This window comes from Pipra filicauda, unplaced genomic scaffold, assembly GCF_003945595.2.
Source record: "Pipra filicauda isolate LSUMZ 115617 unplaced genomic scaffold, ASM394559v2 scaffold279_size1008630_pilon, whole genome shotgun sequence".
In the NCBI taxonomy this organism is placed as follows: domain Eukaryota; kingdom Metazoa; phylum Chordata; class Aves; order Passeriformes; family Pipridae; genus Pipra; species Pipra filicauda.
Genome location: NW_024104397.1, coordinates 757,896 through 770,599, shown reverse-complemented (window position 1 = coordinate 770,599; position 12,704 = coordinate 757,896). Strand labels below are relative to the sequence as shown.

The 12,704-nt window shown below is 39.4% G+C and overlaps 1 protein-coding gene across 4 annotated transcripts in view; it reads left to right on the top strand.

The window, feature by feature from the left end:
- EBAG9 (estrogen receptor binding site associated antigen 9) overlaps positions 1-12,704 on the top strand; it is a 22,365-nt gene extending 9,661 nt beyond the window's left edge. For 3 of the 4 annotated variants that reach the window (XM_027743275.2, XM_027743273.2, XM_027743274.2), the window contains 5 exons: positions 3,226-3,304; positions 3,511-3,669; positions 6,088-6,195; positions 7,209-7,300; positions 12,150-12,704. In XM_027743275.2, the coding sequence (XP_027599076.1) occupies positions 3,226-3,304; positions 3,511-3,669; positions 6,088-6,195; positions 7,209-7,300; positions 12,150-12,270 (559 nt within the window). In that variant the 3' untranslated portion in view covers positions 12,271-12,704. Of the gene's footprint in view, positions 1-3,179; positions 3,305-3,510; positions 3,670-6,087; positions 6,196-7,208; positions 7,301-12,149 lie in introns of all 4 variants that reach the window. The other variant, XM_027743276.2, reaches the window with a different exon arrangement.

The following is a 12,704-nucleotide window of genomic DNA, read 5'->3' as shown; positions in this document are numbered from 1 at the left end:
CTCTTCTCTGGACCCGCTCCAGCACCTCAATATCCTTTCTGAACTGAGGGGCCCAGAACTGAACACAATACTCAAGGTGTGGCCTCACCAACGCAGAGTACAGGGGAAGGATCACTTCCCTGCTCCTGCTGGCCACGCTATTTTTGATACAGGACAAGATCCCATTGGCCTTCTTGGCCACCTGGGCACACTGTTGGCTCATGTTGAGCTTCCTGTCAATTAGTACCCCCAGGTCCCTTTCTGCCTGGCTGCTTTCCAGCCACTCTGTGCCCAGCCTGTAGCGCTGCAGGGGGTTGTTGTGGCCAAAGTGCAGGACCCGGCACTTGGCTTTATTGAACTTCATCCCATTGGAATCAGCCCATCTCTCAAGTCTATCCAGATCCCTCTGCAGAGCCCTCCTGCCTTCCAGCAGGTCGACACTCCCTCCCAGTTTGGTGTCATCAGCAAATTTGCTGATGATGGACTCAATCCCCTCATCTAAATCATCAATAAAGATATTAAACAGGACTGGACCCAACACAGACCCCTGGGGAACACCACTGGTGACCGGCTGCCAGCTGGATGCAGCTCCATTCACCAGCACTCTCTGGGCCCGACCCTCCAGCCAGCTCCTAATCCAGGAGAGGGTACACTTGTCCAAGCCATGGGCTACCAGCTTTTCCAGGAGTATATTATGGGAGACAGTGTCAAAGGCCTTGCTGAAGTCTAGATAGACCACATCCACAGCCTTCCCCTCATCCACCAGGTGGGTCACCTGATCGTAAAAAGAGATCAGGTTGGTCAGACAGGACCTGCCCCTCCTAAACCCGTGCTGGCTGGGTCTAATCCCTTGTCCATCCTGAAGGTGCTGTGTGATTGCACTCAGGATGATCTGCTCCATAACCCTGCCAGGCACCGAGGTCAGGCTGACAGGCCTGTAGTTGCCAGGGTCCTGCTTGCAGCCTTTTTTGTGGATTGGGGTGACATTCGCCAACCTCCAATCATCTGGGACCTTCCCAGAGAGCCAGGACTGTTGGAAGATGATGGAGAGCGGTTTGGCAAGCTCTTCTGCCAGCTCCCTCATCACCCTGGGATGGATCCCGTCTGGTCCCATAGACTTGTTAGGATCCAGCTGGCTCAGTAAGTTGCTAACTACATCCTCCTGGAATACAGGAGGGCTATTCAGCTCTCTGTCTCTGTCTATCTGCTCTAGAGGCCAGTTGTTCTGAGGGCCACCTGTCTTACTGCTAAAAACTGAGGCAAAGTAGGTGTTAAGTACCTCAGCCTTCTCCTTATCTTTGTTAACTATATTTCCCTCCAAGTCCAACAGAGAATTGAGGTTTTCCTTGCCCCTTCTTTTGCTATTAATGTATTTATAAAAGGACTTTTTGTTATCCCTAACTGAATTAGCCAAATTAACTTCAAATTCCACTTTTCTTTCCCTAATTTTTTTCCTGCATGACCTAGCTCTCTTCGTAAATTCTTCATAAGTAGCCAGCCCTTTTTTCCACAGTCTGTAAACTTTCTTTTTATCCCTGATTTCTTTCAGAACCTCCCTATTTAACCAAGCCGGCCGTCTTCCCCTCCGGCTGGCCTTTCGGCACACTGGAATAGCCTGTTCCTGTGCGCTCAAAATTGCCTGTTTGAAGCATGTCCATCCCTCCTGGACCCCCTTGCCTTTAAGGGTTGTTTCCCAGGGTATGCCCTGAATTAGTTTTTTGAATAGGCCAAAATCTGCCCTCCGGAAGTCCAGAGTAGAAGTTTTAATGATGGCTCTCCTTACATCCCTGAGGATTGAAAATTCTATTATTTCGTGGTCACTATGCCCTAGGCGGCCTCCAACCACTACATCATCCATGATTTTGACTAGATGAATGTTTGTTACAAGCCATTCCAGTGCTGGAATCTTCTAGTTCATATAAACAGAGAAATACACGTAAGTGCAAAGCGATGGCTTAGAATAGTATTAAAGATATGTATGTTGTACAGGTCTGAAGGTGGATGCTTCCAAGCTTGAGTTTCCTTTAGAGATGTCACCGAAGTCTAGTCAATCAGAAGTCTCTACCAGAAGTCTCTAATGTGTTTGAGGAAACAGTGTTTTCACCTTCCTTTACCCTTAAACTCTGTTGCTTTGCAGCTTAAAGGAATAGTTTGTAAAAGGGCTAGAGTGAATTATATTAAAGCTTGAAAATTTGATGATAGCACCTGATCTTTCCTAAGGAGGAATCTATTGGGCCTAAAGTAGAAAAAATACATCTAGTCACTTACCAGCATACAGAGAGGTGATATTACAAGCAATTCAGCTAGTCTGAGTAGATGGTAGTATGTTCTATAATACTAAAACTAATGGATAGAAACTACAAATTGAAGTTTCCCAGTTTTATTCTCGTCAGTAGTAGGAACCAAAACTTAACTTTTCCAAGCTGAATAAGGTCAATTACATGTCTCTTTTCCTACAGGAGCTTAAACTCCTTGGGGAAAACATGAGTGTAAGCCATAATTTCATTCGTTTGTGTTGTAAGGTTTTAAAATATAGTGAATGTCAGCTAAGAATATTTTAATTATTATTTTGATGTTTGAATACCGTCATTAAGTAAATATCTAGGTGGTTTATCTGCAATGCATTAGTGTTTGTTTTCAATTAAAATTATTTGATATAGTTGCTGAAATGCATTGAAACAGTATTGTTTTAGTAGAAGCATGAATTGAACAAAAGCTGTTGACTTGCATAATCTTGTATTACCTCTGTTTAGATTTTGAAGGAGAAAAGGCTTTAGAAGGGCTTTCAAATCAAGCAGCTCAGAAAGCGATTTGCTAGGCACAGCTTAACATCCAAGACAAATAGAAAAATTTCTCAGTGTACAGCAGAAATAGTTCTTTGACAAATGTGTATCACTAGTGCTTGCTTTATAAACACTGACAATCTAAAAATTGTAACTGACTTATGCAAATAATTGAGTTAGTTTGTCCATTTTCATATTTCTCAGAAGTATGTCTCCTCTTCCACTGCAGTTAGAACAATAAATTGCACTTTGAAATTCATGTGAACGCCACTTTAAATTCATGATAAAATTCCTTTGCTTAGCGGACTTTTACAGGCAGTAGTTAATACTAAGGTAATTGAAGCACTAAATGTTTTAGCCGTGACTATTTTCAGTAGTGCTGTTCTCAGACTTCCTTTTTGTTTTTTTTAAACTTAGTGCTCATGTTTTCAGAGCTTGGAGGAATCCTACATTTTTCTTTCAGGTCTGGAAGAGGGAGAAAGTTAAGTGGAGACCAAATAACTTTGCCAACCACAGTGGATTATTCATCTGTTCCTAAACAGGTAATTGTTAAAGTGGTAGGTGATTTAATAGATAATCTCTTAACAGAGCGATTATAGCAGTCCTACAACAGCATTGGTATATTTCCAAGAAAGATATAATACTATTACATATGCTGTATAATATTAAGTATATATCTTAGCAAGATATAAAAAGACAAGTTTTTACTTGCAGATAGTATTAACTTGTACCATATACCTCTGTTCAGCCTGAAGTAGAAGACTGGTCTTCATGGGATGAAGATGCACCTACCAGTGTGAAGATTGAAGGTGGAAATGGTAATGTGGCTGCTCAGCAAAATCCTTTGGAACAAATGGAACCTGATTATTTCAAAGATATGACACCAACTATAAGAAAAACTCAAAAAGTAAGTATTGCACTTTCAGCTATACTTATGAAGGGTTTTCCTTGCTTTAAAGTAGGCTGTAAGTAAGTCAACTTATAGAATGTGCTTGTCAGTAAAATTAAGCTGACCTGTTGAAAGGAGAACAGATGCTTGTGTGTAGTCTAACATGTCCAGTTAAAAATGCTGACTTTGAGATTTTAACAAATGTGATGCTATTTCATGTTTACATCTTTAGTCTTAATGTTATTGAAAACTTAGGAATAATTTCATAGTCTGAAGGTTCTGGGAAGTATAGTGTGAGAACTCTCTAATAGTGGAACACTGCACTGAGATGCTTATGCTCATACCCTTCCATTATTTGAACAGAGACATTCCATGTCCTAGTCTACTGAAGTCTGAGGGAGCAGCACTGCAGTTTCAGAAAACAATGGTAACTTCTTTAATGAAGTTATATTGGGAGGCTGGAATTAGGGGACTGGTATTTCAAAATAGCTTGCTCTTCAAATATCTGTTTCTATTATGGAGACAAGACAGAAGGTCATATCTACAGGAGCATCAACACTGTAAATAGATGCTGATTAACCTTCTGGTAATTACAAGTTTTGTTTCTATGTGCAAATCTTTCAGCTGGTTACTTACAGGTCTTTGAGTCAGTTGGAAAACCTCACAACAAAGGCTGTCAAGTACTGGAACAGGTTTCTAGAGAGGTTCTGCAGGCTCAGTCTCTGAAAGTTTTCAAGCCCTAAGTGGATAAGCCCAGATGACTTTCATCAGCCTCTGAGCTGACAGTGCTTTGAGGAGGAGGTTGGATTACAGACCTTCTGAGGCACCCTCCAACCTGAATCTTCCTGTGGTCCTGTGAACCGGAGGTGATATTGGTGTCAGTTTTCTGTACGTTCAGGATCTGCAGTATTCTGTGAACTAAATTCTTTTAATGAATGATTTTGATCTCCCAAAATCTGAGGGGCAGAGGAGAACTGAGGAGATTTCTCCTTTATATCTACTGACATTTTTTGCCTAATAGAATGACCTTCAGGTTCAGAACAAAACTGGAGAAGAGTCCATGCTGTTTGAGTACTGTATACTGGGTTTATTTTAAGTGTATCTCGGGATGACTGCATGCACTGTAAAGAATACTCCTGTTAACTTGGCCTACTTACTTAGATATGAATTTATGTTTGTATTTCCATCATATGTTGCCTCAATATAAACCCCAAGATTTGAGATAGAATCTACTCGTGTTGCCACTCATCTACACTCACCTATTTGGAAATGGAACTTCAGTCAAATAACAGAGTCTGTCATTGCTAAATAACACTGTCTAGTCCTGTTTCCTTTCTTGCATTGATACTAGCATTTGTACAGTCAGTGGAACTGTGAATCTGCCTCATTGGGAAAAAGCAAAGACTTAAAGTGGGCAAAATGAGGTAACTTTATGACTTGAGGTCAAGACAAGGGAGGGAAACGTGATCTTAGCAACCATGTTAAATTTCATAGAATCATAGAATCAGGCGAGATGGAAAAGACCTCTGAGATCATCAAGTCCAACCCTTGATCCGCTACCACCATGGTTACTAGACCATAGCACTAAGTGCCACATCCAGTCTCATCTTAAAAACCTCCAGGGATGGAGAATCCACCACCTCCCTGGGCAACCCCTTCCAATGCCTGATTACCTTCTCTGTAAAGAATTTCTTCCTAATATCTAACCTAAACCTCCCCTGGCAGAGCTTAAGACCGTGCCCTCTTGTCTTCCTGATAGCTGCCTGGGAGAAGAGACCAACCCCCACCTTGCTACAACCTCCTTTTGGGTAGTTGTAGAGAGTGATGAGGTCTCCCTTGATCCTCCTCTTCTCCAGGCTAAATTTACTAATAGACCTTTTGGGAGAAGCACTAGTGCATGTTTTTCAGCCAAACCAGTCCAATATGGAGCTTTACTAGATGGTATGATAGAGAATTACTTTGCAGCTATTGAAACTGTCTGCACAGATATGCTGTGAAAGTAGCTGAGAGAACTCACACTGCAGTGCAGTGCAGCAGTGCAGACAGCACTACCCTCAAGGGTAGTGTCTTACAGTGATCTATCACAGAAGCAGGATTTCTCCAAGGAATATGTCATGTAGTTGGCAGCTTTTATGAGTTCTAGGAGATATTTGATCTGTAATTCTTTGTGCCCGTTCTCTGTCTTGATACAGTCATAGGTTTCCATGTGACTAAAGAAGGAGCTAATGTAGGGAGGGGGAGTTGTTCTCTTTTGCATTTAACATCTTTCACTTATCAGTTCATTTAGCTGTACAGCTTCCAGGACCTGACCAGGTTTGAGACACAGTGTGGTGGTGTGTAGCTGTACCTTCACAGGCACAGAGTTAAATGATCACCGAGGAATCTGTGTCGTGCTTTGATTTACTACTTTTTGTTCTTGTTTTTGAATATTTTCAGATAGTTATTAAAAAACGAGAGCCTTTAAATTTTGGGATTCCAGAGGGAAACACAGGATTCTCTAGCAGATTAGCAGCTACACAAGATATTCCTTTTATTCACCAGTCTGTAAGTATGCTCTAAGTATTGATCTTGTATTTGATGGTTAAATGACTGTTCTGTAGGGGAAGGAATAGTCTATCTAAGGTGTGCTTTGTGGGGAGTAAGAAGAATACTTGTGGAATAATGTAAATTGTTTTAAAATTGAGTCTTTGATTCAAAGAATGAAGTAGTTAGTCTAATTTTAACTAATATATTCTACTGAGAAACTCAACAGAGAAAAAGGTAAGAAACTTCCATACACTTCTCTGCTTGCAAATCTGCTAAAGCAATGACCTTTTTTGGTTCTACCTAGTAAGTTACTAACAAAAGAGCGGATGGCTTTTTTGAAAGCCTCCTGTGTTGCCTTTATTTTATTATCTTGGACCCAGTTTTAACTTTCTGCTTTTCCCTTTCTGTACAGATTGTATTCTAACAGTCTCCTAATTTTTGCTTTTTAGCCTTTGAAAACATAGTCTAGTTACCTATCAGCATGACCATTTAGCAGGAGATGCTTTCCCTCCCTTGCCCTTTGCTGTCTTTAACAGTGCTTCTGCTTTAATTAGCAAAGTGCAAAAAGGGTCTAGGCAGGAAGCCGTACAGGATGGTTGTACCACCTCCCTGCACTGTCCATAATGAAAATAGTTCAGGAAAGGACTTCTAGCTGATATTGGGCATACTAACATGGATATACATGTTGGTTTGTCCATGCGGCTTCCAGAAATCTTTTACACTATCTACTTATTTAGTCTGCTCAATTTATCCTCCTCTTCCCAGAAATGCACTCCAGTACTTCCTTCCTGCCTTTGTCCAAAAACCCCTTTGACAACTGGAAAACCTCACTGTTAGAGCAGGAAAAAAGGCAATAATAGACAATTAATAGACAATAAGTTGAGAAGCACTGCCATATCTTAAAAACTTCTGTAAATCTTAAGCACTAAGGTTAAAAATAGATATTAAGGAAACTTTCCTGTCTCTACATCCAGGAACCACACCGATGTTTTTTCTTTTTCCATGTGCTTAGAGCTTCTCTTTTGTTTCAGCCTGAACTGGGAGACTTGGATACTTGGCAAGAAAATACTAATGCCTGGGAAGAAGAGGAAGATGCTGCCTGGCAGGCAGAAGAAGTTCTTAGGTAAGTGAAATTGATGTGACACATGTGAAAGAATCAAATTCGTTTGCTTATTTAACACCTTTCTGGTAAGTGCTAAGAATTGTTAAACACTTCTTAATACAAATTATTTTTGTGCATCTAATCTCTATGTAACTGGCAGTTGGTAGAGGACATTTTGGATTTAATCAGTTTAGTGGATGAGATAGTAGGGGAAATCCAAGAATCACTGGAACATTGGAACAACACATTAACACATGCACATGCGCACTAAAAACCAGCCCAATGATGCCTCACCAATCCCAGTGACTTAGTATGTGCAAATAACAGGTTTCAACTTGGTTAAGTAAAATACCACTTGATGTCCTTATAAAAAGGATCATAACCATGTGCTTAAAGTAAAAGTAGTTCAGGATAAAAGACGAAGTACTAAGTATATTCTTGGAATCCCTATAAGAGCTATGCTTTTCTAACCAACTTAACTAAACTAGCTGATAAGGCTGAATGTAAAATCAAAGTCTTGCACAAAGTTAGAGTGAATACTTCATCTGTTCTGTCTATGTTCTTTTTTTCCCTTTTAAGAACACATAGAAGGAGTATGGAGGTTAAAGAGGTGCAAATTGAGTTTAAGTTAATCACACACAATGATTTCACTTTGCAGTGACTTAGGGTTTTATCAAACTTTTATTGGTTGCTTCATCATCAGGTAACCAGCCTCAGATAGCTGCAGCTTCCTAGACTGTTCTCATTTTACTCACAATATCACAAGTACATGGCTTCAGTGGTCCAGTAGTGATAATAAAGTGAAATAAAGATGTGATGTATTAAAAAAATCATTCTAGAACTGTGAATCTTTAAAGGAAAAAAGATAATTTCTGGAAAAAAAAAATTCCAATCAACTATTTATTTTAATGTTTTGAAAAACTTACTTTTTTCAGTCTGTGGAATAAGATGAGGGAATTCACCAGCACACTTTCAATGCAATATTCTTAATTGTTTCTGTTTCTGTTTTCTGTTAAGCTTGCTTTGCAGCAGCTTAACATGTGAGAAGATTGTACTGCAAATATTTTTGTAAACTTAAGCATTTATGTGTACATTCTGGTCAATATATTTTTTTTTTTTAACTTCAGTACTGTTTCAGTCTTGTCTTTTGGTAATGCATAACAGAAGTACAAGCTTTGTGGTATGAGTGATGTGTCTTTGGGCTGGTTTTGTTCCAAGGATAGTAGTTTTTCCCATAAAAAATAACAATAGGCTCAGTAAGATCTTTAATCTCTGAAGTGCAGTCTACTGGGACTTAAATGAACGACAGTGAAAAATGCTGCTCTTTTTGAACTGAGAAGTAAAACAATTACTTTTGCTAACTGCAGAGGCTGCATAGTACTTTACTTAACCCTTGCCACATTTCATTACAGATGTTTTTAGGACTATCAAAAGTAGCATTCAAACTTTCAGAAGCAGGGGCTTGTCCTATACAAATTAGCTACTAAAATGATCTGGTGTATGTATATGCCAGTTTGTCTCTGGCATGTAAAATTTGTGCAGTGGATATTTCCAGGAGGGTCAAAGGTATATTGTCTGCCAGCTGTCAGGTTTGTGCTCTAGAATACTTAGGAAGAGAGATCTCTTATGTGGCAATAGCAGTGGCATTTTCCCTAAACCTTCATTTTTCAAAGTGTCATGTTATTTGGTTGAAGCTATTATAAAGATTTCAGCCCATCTTTACTATTGAAAGGCTTCAGCTCAAGTTATTAATTTTGATGAAATTCCTTCCTGGCCCCACTAAAAAGTATCAAACTTTACTTTTTATAGAAGGGATGTGCATGTGTCTAAATATTTCCAGTAGCTAGAACATGACTGGAACTGTAGCTGTCTCTATGGCATACCACTTGGTTACCTCAGTACAAATGGTCATTGTGTAAGCTGTATCCCAGCTGTGTGAAGTAAAACCTCTTTGTTTTATTCATGACATGCAAATGGCAATGTTTATCTGTAAATGAGCGAAGTGCTGGCTGATTTTTAGCAAGATTGATAGGAAATACTTGCTGGGTTTACACTTTCTCTTTCAGTAGACATCTGTGATATATTTAACATCTGATATTAACGTAAAACTTTAGTATAGTACTTGACAGGCCTGGCTCTGTTTTTGACGGACTGTAATAAGGAAGTGGTATGGAGTCTCCTCTTAATGCTGGTCTGCAAAATGATCTGAAGATCCCATGGCCTCTCTGGTGACTCAGTGCACAAGGATAACAGTTGAAAGAAGCGTGTGTAAGATGCTACTAAATGGAGGAGAGAGTCCTCCTAACATTCCAGAGTGTTAGTGCTGACTGTACTCCAGTGGTGCTTTTTGAGAATAAAATGAGTGTGCAGAAAAAGTGAAGGTCTCCCTCAGCTAGCTGTGTCTAGGTACCTGTTGGTGCTCAGTTAGTGTTTAGAAATATCTTAAGACTAGAATAACTTTTGTGTAGTAATGGAGTGCTGATCAATCATGGAAAAATGGGCTGTGGCCTGCGAAATAGCAGAGAAGACTGTATCCTTTGGCCTCTCTGGTGACTCAGTGCATAAACATAACAGTTGAAATAAGCATGTGCAGTAAGCCAAATGCTCTCTGCAAAGCATGCAGAAAGGCAGTGCTGAGGATTAGGCTACTAGTGCCTGAGGACTTCCTGTAGTCTCTTTTTTTCCCCATTATCCAGCAGGTTCTGGGCTGGGATACATTAAAATTTTCCAGTGATGGATGAATCAGTGTAGCAGATGATAAACTGGATTTTCAGTTATTTGAGTTAGTTGGAATTTGTCTGCAAATTTTAGATACCTATCTACAACTTAGAACTTTCTGTTACCAATGAAGACTTTTTCCCAGTGGGAACAGTTAAGCTCGTGCATTTTTAGTTTATAGTAGCTATTTGTTTGTATTTTCGGGTGACCCGTTGCTCTGTCCGAGGTGACATGAAAGGTCTTTCTCATTTGGGTGTAACCGAATACAATTTCCTGGCCCGTAGAGGGCGCGGAGGCGCCGCTGTGTCATCACAGGGAAAGAAACCTGAGCTGCCGTGATCAGTGGCATTGCTTAATGCACACCTCATGTGGCTTTTTGAAACTACTGTCTCTACATATTGACTGGTGCACAAAGCACTTCTTCCCCTCTGCATCAGCTCAGAGGTGTGGGGAATATAAGAAAATTTGCTACTGTAAAGTGACAAATATTATTACTCTGCATATGCTCGACTGACAGCACTGTCAACTATCCAGCTTTCAGGTAGAAGGTAAATAGTGGGTGATGACCTCAAAAACCCCAAAACTTTTGAGTTACTGTTAACTTGGGAGGTAGATCTTGATGTGAATGATTATTTTCATTCTTCCATGACTGACAGCAGAGCAGCTTAGTAGAGTATAGGAAAACTTCTAGCCATTAATAATCAATCAAGGGAAACAAGGTATTAAATAAGTGCAGTCTGTCTCCTGTTCAATACAAAGATAATATGTAGACTTTGTACCTCAAATATTTCCAAGTTTTGTGTGCCCAGTTTGTCCATAGTTGGAATCTACCAGAGAAGGTTACTTCAGGTGATGATACTTTTTAACTCTATATGTTTTATACACCTAAGTGGATGTGCTCAGGTGATGTAGATACATTTAAATTTAACTCCCTCATCAATTAGAATTCTTTATTCTCTTTTAATAAGCAGTTCTTTATTCTTACTAAAACTGTTAAATTTCACCTTTTCAAGTTAATGAAGCTTCATTTTTAAAGTCCTCTTGCAAGCAATTTAGGATGTTTTTCCATATCTAATAAACTGAATCCAAAGCAGGAGTGACCTACTTAGATAATACAGGAGAGAGCTCCAATGTGTCACTTGGAGTATGGATCCAGTTGCTGGTCCTGCACCACTCAGTAATATGTTCTAGCTGAAGAAGGGGAATAAAATGAGTGAATTTTTCTGGTGTTCTTTCTTTCTTTGCTGTAGTCAGCTATGTATTTGTTGAAATTGCAAGACAGATTCTTTGAGCTAAGAGAGTGATGTCTGGAGTTTTATAACAATTATAATAATGCTAAAAGGATACCCAACTGAAGACTTACTATTTTTTTTTATTCCCATAAAGACTATTGTTTATATTTGTAGCAGACAATAGTGTACAATACAGATCCTCAACTCCTGATGGGAAGTATTGGAAGATATCATCTCATCTGATCATGACAAAAATGTTTGCAGTACTTGCATTACAAAAGGGGTCACTACTGATGCTTCTACTGAGGGAAAGGGGGGACACAAGTCACTGTTCTAAACAAGTCAAAGTGGTTTGGTCTGAATTTGAAAAGATGGGTGCTCTTGCATTACATAGATTTTTATTTTTTGCATTAGCCCTTATAACTGTCCTAAACTCTCACTGATTCACTTTGAGAATTTAGTGGCTTTTAGATTACTAAATAATTGAACAAATATTACTGCCTAAGACCAAATTGGATGAGGTTGGATATTAGAAAAAGGTTGGTTGGGCACTGGAACAGGCTCCCCAGGAAAGTGATCACAACACCAAGCCTGACAGAGTTCAAGAAGCATTTGGACAATACTCTCAGGCACAGGGTGTAACTCTTGGTGGTGTCCTGTGCAGGGCCAGGAGCTGGACTTTGGTGATCCTTGTGGGTCCCTTCCAACTCAGGGTATTTTATGATTTTGGGTTAATTTGAAAAGAGGACTTCAGCACCATAAAAGAGTAATTGTTCTGAGCCTAACAACAGTAGACTGAAGCTCTGTTTTTATTAGTTATAATAAACTATGTATTAACAGGAACTTAAGGTATGAAGTCCTTATCCATAATGAAAATTGGATTCCTGTTATTTAGCAATTCATGTTTTCTTTAATTGCAGACAACAGAAGATAGCAGAAAGGGAAAAAAGAGCAGCAGAACAACAGCGAAAGAAAATGGAGAAAGAGGCACAAAGGCTAATGAAAAAGGAACAAAACAAAATTGGTGTGAAACTGTCCTAACAGAAACCAAGCATCAATGGCAGTGCTGGGGAAAAGAAAATTTCAACTCTACAACATACATATGGGTATTGATTTAACTATTTGTAGGACTTCAGTGCAGTGCTTGGTTTCAGTGCATTCTTCAGATCATCTTGGAAGCCAGGACTTTCCCAAAATATCTTGAACTACTAGTACATGGTTCTTAAAGGAGAAAAACCCCACAGAAAATCATGCCTTGATGGAATGTTTCCTGCAATAGTTCTATTCCAGCACCATTCCTTGGAGCAAAAGTGATTGACAAGGATGTTGATTGAAAAACACTTAATGAACAACTCAAGCCTAGGGAAAAGAATGTAAATATTGAGTGGTGGGAAATCTACTGTATTGTCTGTGCTTACCTGAAACATGTAATTAAACAGTTTTAAAGAACCTTTTGCTTCCTACCTGATAAAAAA